The following is a 17,954-nucleotide window of genomic DNA, read 5'->3' on the forward strand; positions in this document are numbered from 1 at the left end:
AGTGAAACTACATTTCCAAAGACTGTAACGGCAAAGGGTGTTGGTTAGATGCATTCAAGCCGGAGCCCAAATGTCAACAGCACTGATTTCCCCCAAGAACACAGAGCGCTGAATATTACTAAGAAAAAACGGATTTTATTTCAGACACAACATTTTATTAAAATTCTCAATATAAAAAAGAAACTCGGAAAATCGCTCATCAAGGCGCCTTGTTTTCTCTCCCCCCCCCCCTCCTCTGGCGTTATTCACATCATTGGGTTTGAAAGCAAGAGCCTCCCGAGTGTCTGACACGGTCTGTACTATATACATCGTAACATATTGTCACTCAGCAACGAAGGGAGATCGCTCAACAGGCCACTGCTAGGCACCACTAACCCCTGTCACACTTCCAACCACAGCCTGCCTCTCCAGTGGGGTTTTTTTTATATATATAAAAGAGAAACAAACCCACAACTTAAAACGCCGCGCCTCTTCGTTACAAAGTCCCATAAATATTTCAAGTATCATATAAAAAAATTGGCGAAGATGAGATAAAATGTTCTGCACGTCTTTTTTTTGTTGTTTAAAAGTGTCATTTCGTTTGCACTCGCTTTGTCTCTTAAACACGAACATAAATGACGGGATTATATTCCTACAACACACGGACATACTTTACAAGTCACAAGAACGTTGAATTCGCGGGACTAAAGTTCCGGGTTCATCGTCATTATATATTCTGTAAACAGATAGCAACGAAAAATACCTCAGGTGAACCACAGTTCTGAATGTTATGTGCGGCTATGTGTCTGATTCATTCTGTCTCTGTCTCTCTCACACACACATGCACACTCATACGTTATATATATAGAGAGAGATATTATACAGCCCAGTTAAAGCAGTCCTTGTTCAGTGGTTCACCCCCAAGTCCATTGTTGACTCTGCACCAGCGGGTGTGTGTGATACTGGGGGTTACTGGCGGAGCTGAAATGGGAGTTATACTGGACGTGTTGGAGTGACTGTGTGGTGTAGGCTGGGAAGGCGATGCTCGTCTGGAAAGTGGCGGCCGCCAAGTCCTGTGTTTTGAGAGCATTGGTCACCATGCTGGCGTGACAAGGCTTCCCGTCTCTGACCAGGACAGGGACCGCCACCCTCCTCGGCGAGGGCAGGGGGTTGAGGTCCATACCTTTCTCGGCCCGGGCCCTCTTCATCTTGTACCTGTGGTTCTGGAACCAGATCTTCACCTGGGTGGGAGTCAGGCGGATGAGGCTGGCGAGGTGCTCCCTCTCGGGGGCGGACAAGTACCGCTGTTGCCTGAAGCGCCTCTCCAGTTCGTAAGTCTGAGCTTTGGAGAACAGAACTCGGCGTTTCCGCTTCTTGCCGGACTCGCTGCCATTGCTGGAAGTCTCGGTCGCATTGTCTGGCGACTCATCCGCCGAAGGCTCCGAGGATTTACTGGCGGAGTTCTGTTGCTGGGATGCGGCGGGAGAAATCCCGTGGACTGCAGAGAGAGAGAGAGAGAGAGAGAGAAATCATTTGCAAACACACTTTTGGTTTTAATCTCCTCCACGTCAAATCTTACACACCATTTCAGGTTATTATTGCACTAATGTAACTTTAGGATCGACTGAAACCAGCTTAATATCTGAACAGAAAACAGGCCACATCGTCCCCGTTAGTATCATCGTGTTTAAAGTTACAGACTACTGGGAGAAGATTTTTTTCCACAAAAACTCAGCTCGGTATTGACGGGCTGGAAGGATAATTCAGCACTTACGCGAATACTGGATACTCTCGGTTGTTGCCAACCACCGGGTATACGGATTATCGGTGCTGTCATAAAACGGGTTCTTCAGTGGAAGCCTCTGTACGGTTTCCAGGGGACTTTGGCGAGCGAACCCCGAAGTTTTGGCTGTTCCCGCCGCCTCTCTGTCCTCCTCGGTCGCCTCGGCTGTCGATCCATCCTCATCATTGGTGTCAGGTAAGTCCAAAATGTCCCTGACGGAAAAGCCAGTCTTTGTGTTGGTCAGCGACATATTTTGGCCAAATTTATGCAGGCAAAGTTGCAACAAGCGACACACTCATACACACACACACACACAAAGCTGTGGGCGAGGCGGATTCGGTGAAATGTTGGCTGAATGGTACCATTTAGTTCAAACCAGTTGGCGTGTGACCTCCGTCTGTCCGCGCACACAGAACAGCACCATTCTGTAAAAATCACACATAGAAACAAAAGTCCAGCAGAAACCGATCAAAGCTCTCTCTCGGTTCCAATCCCTCGCTCGGCGCTCACTGTGATGCGGAAGGAATGAGACATGGTGAATCCTGTTCAAGTTCTATAAGGTTGGTCAACGGAACGTGAACCTGCAGAGAGACAGAGAGAAAGCATTTTTTTTAACCAACAAATATAAAAAAAAAGAGTGCCAAAGGTTGAACACGTGTGGGCGGGTCTTGGGAGTCAAGTGGATGAAGACTATGTGAAATTGTGGGGGGATTTTGGAGAAGGGTGGGGGGTGGGGGTGGGGGGTGATGGAAGGAGGAGGTGGTAGAGATAACTGAGTCTTCACTATTGGTGCTCCAAGCTCCGATGAGTAGGCTAACGTGCCAATTAATTACAAAGATCGGAAGGACTCCCTTTTTTTTAAATATTTAAGGCTCGATTTGCATACAAAGAACCTCCAAGTAGCTTAATACTGCGCGTACTTGAAAACGCTATTTAACAAATTGCTCCAGAAAGTGCTTTGCATTTATTCCCGGCTTTTCACAGTAACGCCGGAAAAAGAGTTCTGTCTCTCCGCCAGAGAGAGAGAGAGAGAACTGTGAGTGCTGTGAGATTCCAGCGATTTGAGTCTAATCGCAGGTATATTCTGTAAATGTGGCAACATTGCCACTTGGATGACAGGAAGGCGAATTTGGGAATGGGGAACGAGATTGTGGTTCCAATCTACAAGAGAGGAGAACTTTTCCTTTTGTTACCTCGCCAGTTCATCATTCTCCCTTGGAGCCCACCTCCAAAAATAAAACGAAGAGAGGATGGGAGGGGGTTGGTTTGTTTTCGTCAAAGTCTCGATTAGATTATCGCTCAACTTGTTTAATGTCATGCAAAGAGACCATTAAACAAGATGGAGCCCCATTCTATTCACTCCAGCCCCAGCACATACGAATCCTGACCCAAAGGACAAAAAAAAAAGTACCTCACTGAAGGCGGATTGGATCAGGTCTTAATTTCTCCGCAACTTTCTCAAGATCGTTAAAACAAAACAAATGCCCAGGGGAACTTGCGGGCATTTTTGTCTTATATAAAGGGCATCTCCCCCACCCCCTGCTAGAAATCCCAACTCAATAACCGTGCGGAGCTGCGGTGAGACAAGGCAAACGATTTATAAGAGTTGATCAGTTGATTTCTCTCTCTCTCTCTCTCTCTCTCTGCCGCTCATCCAGTATGTGATTTGGGTGACAATACCGCAGGTTTTTACCAACTCCTCGGCGCATCTTGGGTGGTCGAACCCAGGCAAACACAGATACAAACCTATTGCTAAGCTGCGGACAATGGCGGAAATGTAGACAAATGTCCGGCTCCTGTTGGAAGCCTTTGTCCGAGGCCAGTTTTTGCATTTATTTCAGTCGCGACATAATAGATGATTGACGCCCTGGTGCAATGTGTTCTAACTGTTTGGAATAAATCTGAGGTTGCTCCTAGTTGTCATGGCATTCAACTGCTTTCAATAGACTATCTCTTCATTCAGTTTTGAACCCTGCCACAATATTAAGGCAACGCCTTCATGTTAACGCTCTCTCTTTCTCCCCCACCTCCATCCCTCCCTCCCTCTCTTTCCTTCCATGCCCATGAATCCATTCAGAACATCTTCGATCAGAGAATCGATGGGACTGTCTGGAACTAGGGCATTGGAAGCAATACCCGGACACGTCAGATTTCCCGTGCAGCGCGGTGTGCAGTTATTTCGATGGGGGCATTTGTAACGACACACTATCACTCCTCTGTGAGAGTAAGGGAGGGGGGCGTCATTCCACACCCTTAACCCCATTAAACTATGAACATTTATGTCGACATAAATTCTTGGAATGGCAAACCGCTAAATTGCAGTTTGGGATTATCGATACACTGAACTTGTACAAAGTGTTCGATTCATTCCAATAATCAGGGAGCAGGACTGTGTAAATTTGTACACAGAAAGTTCCATGTGTGGTGTATACATTTTTCCAGTTATCATCTGCATCACATTAAAGAACTGTCGCACTATCCGATCGTCCTGTGTACACCAGGCGCAACTTTTCAGTAGAAGATTTCAAACTCAAAGTCCAGGGTCTTTCTTGCAAGGTATTGACCGCGATGGAGGAAGCTATTTCTCAAATGTTGTTCATTTTTCTTTTTTTTGTTGTTTCACCATCTTAAATCATTACCGGGCAGACTATTGAAGCATCTATCTACTTATATACATGATGTGCTTCGCTGTATTTCTTTTTACATACAATCTATTAATTGCACAGAAGTTAGCTGTTACTATATTTATTTTTCCCTCATCCACGTCACAATCAGAATTCTAAGAGCAATTACTCAGGGCAACAACAGTCAGTTAATCGATTCTGGGTAAACAATAAACTTTAAGGCTGGTTTACCACTAGAGATTCTTTTTAAAAGGAAAAACAATATAAAGGAGGATTTTATGCTTCAGATTACTGAGACGTCCCAAAACGCGGAAACTTCAACTATCTCACTGCCATGGGCACATCTCGATCAAAGACACCAAGTCATAATCCTGTTCCTTTTGGAACACATAAACTGCAGGAGAAAATCAGCATGTCTGGCAGTATGTGCGGAGAGAAAGCAGAGTTAGCACTTCGAGCCCAGTGGCTCTTCATTAGAACGGACAGCACCTAGGATGGGGTGCATCTTTTGAGCCGTGTGACTGAATCTGTTCCAGCGGCCTATATAGAACACCTGATCAAACAGTGGTTTTCTTTTTTGGAGTGGGGGGTGGGGGAGGGGGGGGGGGTGTCGTGGCGGGGTGGTGGTGGATTGGGGCTAAAGAAGAAGTGGTTCCTGACTGACTGATTAATCAAGCACCCCAAGGTGGCTGGCGATGGGGAGAGAAAGAGCTCCATTGAAAACCACATGTACTGAACATATCTGATCAGGTTTGTTACATTGTGAGAGGTGCTAACACAACTCACATCTTAACCTTTTCCTGCCACACTTACTACCGATTAGGCACCTTCCAGTTTTCTGATCTCCATCCACGATTGCAGCAAACTGTCCCAAACTCCAAAGCCCATTCATGTCTCTACTGAATACCGAAAAAGTTTAGAGTCTGCAGTTACAATTCACGCACACCCAAAATATTGCATTGGCTCTAAATCTTGTTGCGCGGGGTTTTGTCTTAATTCTTTCTGAATGGATTCTCCCTTTTAAAATCTGTTACTTTTAAAAAGAAGCAACGATAATTGGCTGGTTACTTTGTCTCCCTGTCATACTTTTGTAACTCCTGCACAAAAGGCGAGATATGAATATTGGCGAGGACACAGTTAACCATGGATACAGAAGATAGTGTGTCTTAATCAAAAAAAAAGAGAACGAGAATGGGGAGATGGTGGGAAGAGCGTCGAGGACGAGGGATCTTCACACATTGTGTGCTGGACTTGAACTGTGTTTTGCTCTCCGGGGTGAGCTCTGAAACAAGGAGAGATAAGTGACCTTTGCACAAAATCTTAATCCCTCGCTGAAGAGACTGATAGGATCGAGGGGCTATTTCAACAATCTAACAAGAGTCTGTAAAGGAGCGGTAAATGTGCACAGGATAAGTGGCCGTACTTCAGCTGAAGTGCCCTCTCGTTGTGTTTACCTGTTTACTTTCGCAGGTAGTTTAAAAACCCTGCTCGCTAGCATGTGCCTTTTCACTGGAGCCGAACGGGCAGGCTCTCTGATCCAGTCCTGGCGACTGAGCGGCACAAATAACTTTTGAAGTGGTGAGTGACTGAGTGGAGCGAGAAGGCAAGCAATAGTTTTCAGCCAAACCAATGCCAAACAAAGGAATATACCTTCACGCATTTGGGTAGGCTTTAGCACAGCGTTGGAAGTAATCATCTTGAAAAGACGACCCAGGTCAGTGTGGCAAGTATTTTATTAATTACATTTGGGATACTTGGGTTGGGCGTAATAGAATCAACCTACGCCCGTTTAATGAACTGGAGGTCCCCAATCGCTTCAACCGCAACAATTTAGTAATGGGCTGGGATTAGAATATTGAAGATTAATGAATAATTCCGATTCCTGTTAACCTAACAATTCCAGTCATTAATTAACACCGCTTTCCACAGCGTTGTCCATGTACTGCTGTCTGAAGGTGATGGGGGTGAGAACTGGAATTAAACTCTTTGGGCCCTAAATATTTTTCACCATCATTTCCTTTCTCACAGAGTTATTCTTTTTTTTTAAATCTGATGAATGTTAGGATGGCAAGAGGTGAAAAGATGGTACGCACAACATAAACGCCGGACGCTAAGAAATCACTGAATATTTACGCAGACATTCCCCGGTTTTTGAGCAACATTGAAAGCGGCAGGCCTTATAGTTAAAACCAGTTTCTCCGTTCCAATTCCCTTTGTCCTCGCTGTCGCTGTTAATAGCAGAAAGTTGCAAAAAAATGTAAAGCTCGTTCCCATGAGTAAAGATCTGTAAGTTCATAAAATATAATGTTTGGTTCTCAAAATGAATTTGTGGGCGCCCAGTTTTCACCGTTTACAGAACCTCGTGGCAATCCCTTCGTTTAATGGAAGTGTAGAACGGATTATGCACTGCAATTTCACTCTGGCTCAATGCAATCTCAATAAGCAGCAATCTCACTCGTACCACAGATCCTTCACTTGATTTCTATTTGAAGGAGATGCGTCGGTTACATTTTCTTAAAAGTTAAATCTCGAACCCTTTTGTTGAGAAAATGCTCACTTTAATTTCTGAATATTAACCTGTGATGTGCTCAAGTATCCTTCAAAATTCAGATACTCGTATCGTGGCCAACCTGCCTTTTTATTTGGAGAAATAGAATTAGCGTTAGAACAGGACAATGACAGTGAAGGTAATAATCGTTCAAGCTAACAAGCTAAAAGACGATAATCAGCATTGCTCTTTCATTGTTTTAAGCTTCAGATACAGTTAGTTGCTTGTTCTGCAGAATAGGATTGAGGACCCGTTATCAAAGGGTTCCCAGTGTGACAATGCAGTGAAATAGGTCCTAAGGTGATATTAGAGGGCCTGATATTTGGGATTTGCATGTGATCCCCCAGGGCTATTTTAGTTTGCACACTGGAACCTAATGCACTCCAATAATAAATTAAGCTGGGTTAATTTTCCCGGAGGATAAGGAACTAAGGAATAATAAAGAAAACAAATACATGACTAAACCGTATGAGTTTTTTTTTAAAAAAGGACAATCGAGTGCTGGGTTATTCAAGGAGAACGCGGAGTAATCTCCTAACAGAGTTGGGAGTGCGTTTTGATACCACCTTCGACCCTGACAAAGCACCATTCTATAATCCGATTGAACAATGCCTGCGGGTCTGACTTTCGCGCCTCATTTGCTAATGCTTCATTCGAAAATAAAACATTGTTTTTGTCCCTCAGAGGTAAAAGCGTTTCGCTTTATTCTATCACTTTCTCTAATAATTAAACATGTCACATCAGAATTTGACTCGGCATCTGCAACCATTCCTCTCTCCCTCCTAGTCCTATCCCCTCCGGGGTGATCTCCCCTTCTTTACTTGTTAAACCAAAGCGATAACGTATTACCTTAAAACGATTAATTCGCAATCTTTATCCTTCCTGAAAACCGATAAATTAAAGCCATGCGTGTCGACATTTAATTAATGCTTTCTATGTTTTTTAAAAGTCTTATGAATGATCTGCTGCCTAATTCCACCGTCATTTCTTATGGAAATGGTAGCATAGGTTGGTTGGAAAACGTAGCTCGAAGCTAGGAAGTTATTAAACTAAAACGCGCCTTGGATTATTTGCACGGTCTGCCATGGAGTCCACGCACCCCCCCCCCCCCCACCCCCATCACCCCTTCAAATAATCTGAATCTTTACTTAGATGAACAAATTGCAAAGAACTTTGCAGTTAAGAATATCTGTTGTAGCGTTCGGATGCTGGGGAATATGTGGAGATCCTCGGAAGTAGAAAGCGCCAAATTAATGGTGAGTGGGGGAAAGAAAACACAAGTCAAAGGAAAACTTAATGATTGGTGTTCAGTTTAGCTGTCGTCAGAAAAAAAAGTTTTGAGTTTGGACCCCCATTTTATGATACACGCTGCGGACTGAATCGCAAAGTTCGCATCTTGAACACAATCCTCCCAACGCACGGGATTTCGATCTGGGATGTAATGACCACTTCCATTCGGGCGTCCACCAAAGCCAAGAGTTAACACTCAACTCCTGATGCGCTGGCGAGCGAGAACTGTCACAATAGGAATTCAGAGTCATCCTTACTAGAGGAACAAGAGGGAGACCTTAATATTTAGCAAGGGGCGCCGACGGCGAATTCGTCTCGAGGTTTGCTCAGTAGATAGGGTCGTGCATATTGACAGAGCATTTGGGTCACTATCAAAGAGACCCAGTCCTTATAATACATGACATTATAGTTTCAGGGCGTTCGACAGTGCTAAACAAATGCACGTCACCACGCATATATAAGGGACACATTTACCCTCACATTTCATTCAGGGACCGTGAAACATTTGAATTAGATTCTTGTGTGGAATTGTTTAATCTCCATTAATGCTATTGTTTCCAGTAGCAGAGCTATCACATTGAAAACAGATCTCATGAAGGTCAGAGTGTGCATATATTATTGCATTCTTCAGTCGATTTGTGTAAGTAATTATTAGTTGAGACCTCCATTAACAATGATCAAACTTTGTGTGTCTTTTGAGCTCTTTCGCTCCCACATGAAGGCAATTTAAGATTCTGAAAATCTCCGATCATTACTAAAGTCGCCGTCACATTACATGTCTGTACTCACTTCCTCACCCTTCCCCAGTCCCTACCAATTTCCCACACTGTGTGGATGCTATACACCTTAGATAGGTGACTTCTGTTTGCTTTGGATTTAATGGCTACTCCGGGGACTCGCACAGTCATTTGCTTCGTCACATTGCGGCAGCGCAGTCAATCAGATGCTGGAGGATGTAGGTGGCGTGTGGTGGCGGGGGGAGACTGGAGGGAGAGAGAGAGAGGGGGCAGTAGATAACTTGGGGTTCAAATGCTCACACCTGGAAAGGTTAGGAGCGCATTCCTGTTTGCTTAATGATGGGGGGTATTTTCGTTTCCATCTGTGCGAAACATTAAACCCTTCACTGTTGTGTGTACTTGGGATATCCAGGCTGTTTGACTGCACAATTCCGGTTAACAGCGAAAGTGCAATTGCAGCCGTAATGTTACAAAAACAAGTAGATATTCACCCTCCACCCTATTCCAAACATCACAGGAGAGCCGCATGTTAAACCATTTCAGAAATACCCGTCCCCCCCCCAAAAAAATAACTGCGGAATAAGATGAAACCGCCAAATCGAGTGGAGAACAAACACCGTGCCCTACGGCTGAACAGCAATCTTTTCTTTTCTCTGTTTGAATCCGTGCCACGTTCACTCTCAGTCTCCAAATCTCATCCGTCAACATTTCTATTTACTGACTCCGTGCAGAGCAGCTCCAATCGACGGCCACCGCGGATTGGAGGCAAAAGGTAAACGCATTAGCAAAGAAACGTGCTGACTGAAAGTGCTCACCTGGCAGTCGTTGAAGAACAGTGGGTGAAGTAGTTTTTTTTTGGTTGTAAGCTCAGATGTCGTTGGTTTAATGAAGTATCTCCAAATGCAAAGTCAGGAGTGCGTGCACAGATAAGACTGATGCGCTTTATATACCCAGGAACACACACACACACACACACACAAAATGATCCACTCTTAATATTGTCCAAGAGCGTTTACACAGCTCGGCGGCTCGCCGTGCCTCTCCACACTCTCACATTGCACGTTGTTTGCACTTCTCGGTTATGACGTTAGACAAAATACTGAACATATGTTCATTGGCAATAAATTGCCGAGAAATGCAAACACATTTTGCTCTTTGATGGCGCTCTTAATCGACACCCCCCCCCCCCCCCGCAACACACAGCTTCTCTTCAATCGCTCAACTTGTCTCTCTCCCACCCACTCCCTATACCTCTCTTTCTCAAACTCTCCCTCCCCAACCTCTATCCCTCTCCTCAAACTCTTCCTCCCTCCTTCTCCCAACCCTTCTCCCTTTCTCAAACTCTCCCTCCCTCCCCAGCTCTGGAACCTTTAAAACTCGTCCTCCCTCCCTTTACATCTTTCTTCAAACCCCTTCGTTTTCTTCCAACACTCTAACCCCAACTTCTCTCTCTTTCTCGTTCCACCCAAACTCTTTCAACCCCTTTTCCCACCTTCCAACCCCTCTCCCTTCCCTTCCAACGTCTCTTTCTGCCTAGTTTCCCTTACTGCTTGAACTATCTCACTTCAAACTCGACCCCTACAAACCTGCCCGCTGCAATCTCTCTGTCGCTCCCTCCCCAATCTCTATTCCCCCCCCCCCTTAAAAACCCTCACCGCTCTTCTACACCCTGAATAGATACACTGAACACTCCCATTTCACCACATCCAACACACACATCTTTCTGATCTAGTCGAGTCAGCCCGGCCCTTTCTATCTCTTTCTCTCACGGTATCTCAATCTCCCCTCACTTTTTTCGATTCGTCGACAATCTCTGACTTCTACTTTGTTGGAAAACAGAAATAGGACCCCGAGCCTTCGGGAAACCCGAAGCCGAGAAATTTGACTCAGAATCTCTTCAATTCTTCCTGGACCCGGGCTCCGAACTGAACCAATCGTTTGGTAGCTAAGAAGCTGAGGCTGCCAAATCACCATATGTGCTATGCTGTTGATATAGTCAACCCTATCGTGTACACAAGATATGCTGACATCCGCGAACTGGAGAGATTAGAGGTGGCTTTGTCATACAAAGTGCTTTGCTTTAATCTAAAGTGCACTCAGTTTATTTTGTGCGTGCGTGGAGTGAGCCGCGAGATTGCATGTCTATATTTCAGCAACTATTATTTAATACCTCTGTTTCTTGCTCTGGACCCCGGGGTATAGCTTAATCAGTGAGCTGTGTAGTCGATCAACTTGCCTCCCCCCCCCCCCCCCACCACTACTTTCCCTCCTCCCCATCCCGAACTGATTCCTTGTTTAATGCCAGCTTTAGTGGAGACAGTTTCACAACTAACTGGGCAAAAAGGGAGTTTTTAAAAAAAATCCACTGTCATCTATGTTCTTTGACGGTCCTAACAACCTCAATACCCTGCGCGATCGCAGTCAAAAGCTGATTTATCACGCTGTTAGCCACGATTTTTTAAAAGGTGTCCAGGTTAGGTTTGCGAAGCGGGCTGTTGTGAAACGAAGGACACAAATATCAAACTGTGTAAATGAATATTCCCCCACGATCAGAGGGAGAATCAGAATCAACAATCAGAGAGAGAGAGAGAGAGAGAAAAGTGATTAAAGCAACAAGGATAGCAGAAATAAAAACATTTCGAAACCCATGAAAGTTGGCAAGTAGCAGCGTTACGAATCTTTTACTGAATGGACTCGCATTTGGGGGGAAAAATGGCTTCATTTCCCTTGCCTTGCGCTGGAAATGTTTACAACCAACAACAACAAAATCTGTGCTTGTTTTAAACAGAGGGACCTTTCTAACGGAGCTGGGCGCAGCGACATGGTCTTCAGCCGTAGCGTGGGGAGGAATCCCCTCCAATTTAGCGCTGGAGTTGGTCAGCGCCTTCAGCTCAGTCCCAGCAACAGTTCCAGTCACCTTTTCGCCATTCACGGCTAACCTAGCTCATGATTGACGGGAGTTACATGTGAGAAGGGTCAGGCCGGCTGATAGGTGTGAGCATAGTTGCCACATGCTCAAACAAGCCCTTCCCGCCAGCCGCCTCTATTACTTTTACAGTTCACTTTAAAAGACTAGATTGACATTGTAAAATTCCCTTTTGCAAGCTCCGCTCTAAGTGTTGGATCCATAAAACGGTTTACTACGCTGAGCTCCCTGCCACCACCTCGCCCCCGCCCAACCCCCCCCCCCCCCCCCCATCTCCTTTCTTTATCAGCACTTGGGACTTTATTGTTTTATGAGAGCAGTTCAGCGACACTGGGATATTTCACTTGTAGGACTTTCCATAACTGCGGACGGTGAGAACTCAGGAATAATCGCCAGGTCTCGTAAAACAGTGATGAAGAGGTGCATTTTTTTTATTGAGAAAGACACGATGTCAGGGACCTATAACCAAGAAATGCTTCCTTTACTCATGATACCCTTCTGTTCAGTGCTGTTAACGACCCAGCAGCCCAATACTCTCCAATATGTAATTAAATCAAATTTACAATTGAGTTCAAACTTGTATTTCTGTGGCGTTATTTTTCCCAACTGCGTTTTTCTAGTCTAATACATATTATTTTTTCTCAGTGGTTAGAAAAATAGAGCTAGTCTCCTTATACACAAGCTCCTTCTCTTGTGCGAGTTCGCCAGCATTTAGACGACCATTAAGTAACACAGTTCCCGCTTACTACTGACTGAATTCTGGCCTCCTCGCCCATACAACCATATCCTTTTGTAAATATAATTCAGAGTTTCGTTTCGGCTGTTTTAACATTATTATTTGATATGGTTTCATTCATCACTAAGAATAATCATTTTGATTTGGTTCAAAATAGACGTACAATCCCAATAATTGTGAAGTCGAGTGTGGACCCTATCGGTTCCTTGTTCAGTCTGAGTGCTAAAATCGTTCAGCGATTTTTGGCGTTAAAATTCGATGATGCAGCGTCATAGACCATTGACCCGGATTGCTGACAGGAGTTGAGAAATATTGATACAAGTCCGCCAGTCTTTGCAGAATTAGCATACCATGAAAGTAGCAGTGGAGAAGGCTCCTTGCTCAATACTTAGCTCAGTCGATAGTGGGAAGGTGCTGCCCGTGTGTGGAATAGGAATAATTCTAAATACCTCTGAAGTTTGGGGATCAATTTTCACTGGACTAGAATTAATTGACAAACCATCCACTGCAATCAACTGATTGGGATCTAGCCTACTTTCACGAGCAAAGCTGCAATATGCCTATTAACTCTATTTTCTGTCTCCTGATCTTGTACAGGTTCTTCGATTCGGTTACCTGGTTAAGTAACAAAATTATTGGAATCTTGCTTCCCCTGGATGCCATTAAAATCAACTTACTCAGAGAGATCATGGCACATACCTGGGACTGGAACCGAACCACCCTGGGCTCGAGGCAAAGATAGTAGCATTGTACCGCAAGAACTGTCCAGCAGCTCAGTTACCAGCACAGTGACATTACCAACACGTCACTGCCTCTCTCTTTGGCTGTCATTCATTTCTATTCTCGTGATAAATTCAACTGGAAATTATTGCACAGAGTTCTAACACAATGTTGAATTCAATGGCGTGAGCTAAATTAAGTAAATGTAACTGATTCAGTGTTCTTAATTCACCCACCCAACCTTTCCTCATCGAATATTTTTGAATCTTTCAGCTGTTACCTTCTCCAGTTTTCAGCCTCCTTCTATTTTCATGTCCTAATCAGCCACTAGGAGGTATAGGAGAACATCACCATTGACTCACTTTTGGAGCACCCCCTATTTTCAGGGCCTACTGGGAATGGTTGCAACAGCAACAATTAGTTGCATTTATATAGTGCCTATCTTGTAGTAGAATTTCCAAAGGCATTTTACAGGTCCAATCATTCAATACAATTGGACACTAACCCACACAAAGCAATATGAGGACAAGTGACCAATAGCTTCATCCAAGAAGCAGGTTTGAAGGTGAGTCTTTGAGGAAGAGAGAGAGAGAGAGAGGTGAAGTGTTTTAAAGATGCAATTTTGGAACTGAAAGCCGTGTAACTATAGGTCCAGCCATTAATGGCAGAGCCAAGAAAATTAGGGGTGCTTGAGAGGCCAGCCTGCAAGAATACAGAGGCGAGGCTACGGGTGGAACTTTCTATGGGAAAAGAGGAGGCTAAAGAAATGCACAGCACCTTTGTGAGTTTAGGACAATGATAAGAAACAGGCAAAATTGAACAAGCTACCAACATTGCACTTCGCCTGATCTCCCTTTCTAGTGAAGTCAATGGGAAAGAAATGCAAGCTGATGTAAAATAGACAGCTCCTCAACATTTTCATTTCTCATTGATTAAATGTGGTCATTGCCAACAAGTACTGAATTTATTCTCTGTCCCAAAGAATATGTGGTGAGCTGCCATTTTGAAATGCTGCAGTCTGTGAGATGAATTCCCACAGTGTTGTTAGCTGAGTAAATTTGGCATAGCAATGATAAAGGAACGGTGATAGAGTTTCAAGTTACGATGGTGCGTAACTTGGAGTGGTATTTGCTGGTGGTAGTATTCCCATGCAGCCTTTGTCACTTTAGATAGTAGACACCATGGATTTGTGAGATTCTCTTAAAGAAGCCTTGTTTATTCCCTATCACAAAGCAAATTAAAATGTCCCCATTCTTTGAATAGTCACAAAACACACGATGTAGGAGCAGGAGTAGGCCATTTGCCCTTGACCCTCCTCCACTATTTGAAAAGAGCATGCCTGATCCAGTTTGACTTGAATTCCCCTTTCCTTGATTCCCTGGCAGATCAAAATTCTAACTTTAACCTGAATATATTCCATGTCCTGTCTTCATTACTCTCAGGAGTAGGGAATTCAAAGATTAACAACTTTTTGAGAACAGGAATACCTTCTCATTGCTTTCTTAGTCCTTTATTTTATAATTGTAACACTTAGTTCCAGTTTCCCTGGAAAGGAAAAATATTTTTTCAGTATTTACTCTGTCACTTTTCTTTAGAGTTTTATGTGTTTCAGCCGGATTGCCACTCATTCTTCTAAACTCCAATGAATATAGTGTCAACCTGCTGAACATTTCCTTATATGTCAGCCCCTTCTTTCCAAGAGTCCTACTGAATCATGTCCGATTTGCCTCCAATACAAGTATTTCCCTCTTAATGAAGGTGACCAAAATGGTAACAGTACTCTCAGTGTGGTCTGACCAAAAGACTTGTACAATTCTAGCAAGACTTATCTACTTTTATACTCTGTTCTTATTGCCATGATGTTGAGGTGCTGGTGTTGGACTGGGGTGGACAAAGTCAAAGGTCACATGACACCAGGGCATAGTCCAACAGGTTTATTTGAAATCACAAGCTTTCAAAATCACCTGACAAAGGGGCAGTGCTCTTAAAGCTTGTGATTCTCATTGTAATAAAGGTTTATCGCAGGGGATCTCTCTCAATTGCTGTGTGCTTACTGCAGTAGGAAGCTGCTGGGCTGGTCAGAGATACTCCTTAACAAAAAAAATTGTAAATCAGTAAATGTTTTAACTTCAACCAGAAATCATGAAATGTTTCAGTATATATTTATCAATGAGCCCTGCTGCAATTTACTAATTTGAAGATAATTGTCTGTCAAAAATATGTAAGAGCACTTTCTGTGAATTGTTTTGAAATGCGATCATTATTGTTTTGTAGAAAGAGAAAACACTTGGTTCAATCCCCAGCCAAGTTTATATTAATTGACATTCGAGGTTTTAGATGATGAAATTCAGCCCAGGTTCTAGCTCCAAATGCAGTGACTCTGTTGCAAAGTGTGCACGTGTAGATTTCAAAATGGATAGGATTGAGTTTGGCTGTGATCTGTCTCCTAGGAGAATAGAAATGGATGCGTATTGATTAAGTTCACAGTGAACACTTAGAAATCTGTTGGTACCTGTGGGGCCGTATGCCACCTGGGTCAGCAGTTTCAATCAAAGGAGATAGTCTCGTGGTAGGGCAGGAACAGCTTATTGAGTTTAAGTGCATGCAATCAAAGTTAAATAACCTGTTTAAGTATTAAATGCATGGAATAGAGAATAGGTAGCCAGTTTACCGTGTTCAGATGCATGAAATAGAGACTTATTAATGAGAAATTGGGATAAACATAAGAGTAGTTGTTCAACAAATATAAAAGTAACAACAACTAATGACTTGAATGAATATATTGAAATCTACACCCTAACATTTTCTGAAGAGGCTACAGCTAGAATTACAAAAAATAATAAGGAGGAATAGAACTAGATTAATATGGATATAACACTTCAGGAAGCTATGCTAATAGTCAACAATCTCAGTCAAAGCAAGCAGACATAAAATAACTACTATATGGGGCAAAGAACTAAAACAGGAATCAACAGTCCACAAAGTATTTTGAAAACAAAGATATCTGGTTTACATGTCGTGATTAAGGTAAACAGGGTAATGCTTAGCATTAGCTGCAGCAAATCTAAAGAATTGCTATTTACAGGACTGAATTGGAGTACTGTATGTAGTGTTGCTTATCATTTTATAGGAAGGATATGAGTACCCTTGATAGGTTGGAAGATGATGTGAAGAAATTAAGTTATGGAGATAGGTTAACAGAGTCTGACTTGTTTACACAGGAAAAGGGAAACCTTCTCATAGAATTGAATGCAAAAATGTTCTGAAATTTTTGTGAGTGCTATTGGAGTTGACAGCAACAAAAAAAAAGAAAATTCACTGGGGCTTCTGTAGACTAAAATGAAATTGAAAAATAAAAAGAGCTCTAACTTAACTATTTCATACAATATATAGATTTGAATTATATTATCACCGAAGAAATGCCATAAAAGGTCTTCTGAGACAACTAGTTCATGCTTGAATTTCAAAATATGGCAGTTTAGAGCAACCAAAAGAGGAAGGCATCATGGGCTAGTTTGCCACTTCCTGTTTCTAACCATTCCGAGGTTTCAAATTGTGAATTAACAAAATGAAAGCTTGCATGTTTTGCTCTGTTAATTAATGGCATTGATTATATAGAAAGTTAAAAATGTAGCACTCTTTTTCTTGCATAAAATCAGCATCAAAACATGTCTTTGTTACAAAATAATACATAGTTCATTCTTCCAAGTACAGTGATGTTTGTTTTGCATCGTATTAATAATACCTTAAATGTAAAATCACTTATAAAAGTTTATTGTATTTGTGTGATGATGTTGCTCCTTTAACAAAGTTATGTTGTCCTTGGCGTTTTCCAGAAGGGGTTGGAAAAAGGCAGAGGTTTCGATTTGTCTGGGATTAGGCCACTTTGATTATGGCTAACAGATGCTGCCTAAGGCAACAATCAGGAAAAGGGCTTTTTTTAAAAAAAAACAAATGTACAATGCAACTGGAGTGGCCAGTTCTCCCAGTTCAGGGATTTTTCTAGTTTGGTTTAGTTTTAATGGGGGACCCAGAGAAGTTGCTGGAGTGAAAGTGGTTCCATGCTTTAGCAAATGATCCCTAGCTGGTTCTCTCTGCCACCTCTCTATCCTGTAAGAACCTACGTTTGAATTGACCTTTTGGCCAAGGGGTGTGTTTAAGGGGATGTTGCACAAAAACAGAACAGCTCTTTGTTGAGTTGCGGGGGATATTGGGTCAATTGGGTTTTCAAATCATTATTGTTCTAAATTCTGTTTTCTTTTATTTGTGTTTCTGTCGGTGGTGTGCAAATAAATTCTGTTTTACTTGAAGCCAAGTGGTTTGATCAGCTGCATCACTCCTGAGATATCACCTTACAGCTGCCTGAAACAAGGAGAAAAGTTAGGGTCCAGGTTAACTTCTTAAAATGTTTTGAGGGGGTCTGGCCTGGTCCATAAAATTTGTTCAAAATTACCTACATATTGTACTAATGTTTACCTCTGTTACTTGCTTGTAATAATGTAGATGTAAAGAAAATTCATGTTATCTATTGAGTTATCCACTATATCTTATTGTTTGAATAAATATTTTACTTTTTAAACTACTTTTGCTGTCTGGAGCCTTCTTCTTACC

General features: G+C 42.8%; 1 protein-coding gene across 1 annotated transcript; it reads right to left on the minus strand.

Moving 5' to 3' along the window:
* Positions 1 to 292: 292 nt before the first annotated feature.
* Positions 293 to 10,020, minus strand: nkx2.2b (NK2 homeobox 2b). Its single transcript, XM_043696541.2, has 3 exons — positions 9,777 to 10,020; positions 1,754 to 2,343; positions 293 to 1,477 (listed from the first exon to the last, which is right to left on the minus strand). The coding sequence occupies exons 2-3, from the start codon at positions 2,010 to 2,012 to the stop codon at positions 894 to 896; spliced, it is 843 nt and encodes a 280-aa protein (XP_043552476.1). The 5' UTR covers positions 2,013 to 2,343; positions 9,777 to 10,020; the 3' UTR covers positions 293 to 893.
* Positions 10,021 to 17,954: the final 7,934 nt, after the last annotated feature.

The sequence above is a fragment of the Chiloscyllium plagiosum genome, unplaced genomic scaffold (assembly GCF_037043375.1).
Source record: "Chiloscyllium plagiosum isolate Xiang-an unplaced genomic scaffold, Cpla_swu_hap1 HiC_scaffold_10, whole genome shotgun sequence".
Lineage (NCBI taxonomy): Eukaryota > Metazoa > Chordata > Chondrichthyes > Orectolobiformes > Hemiscylliidae > Chiloscyllium > Chiloscyllium plagiosum.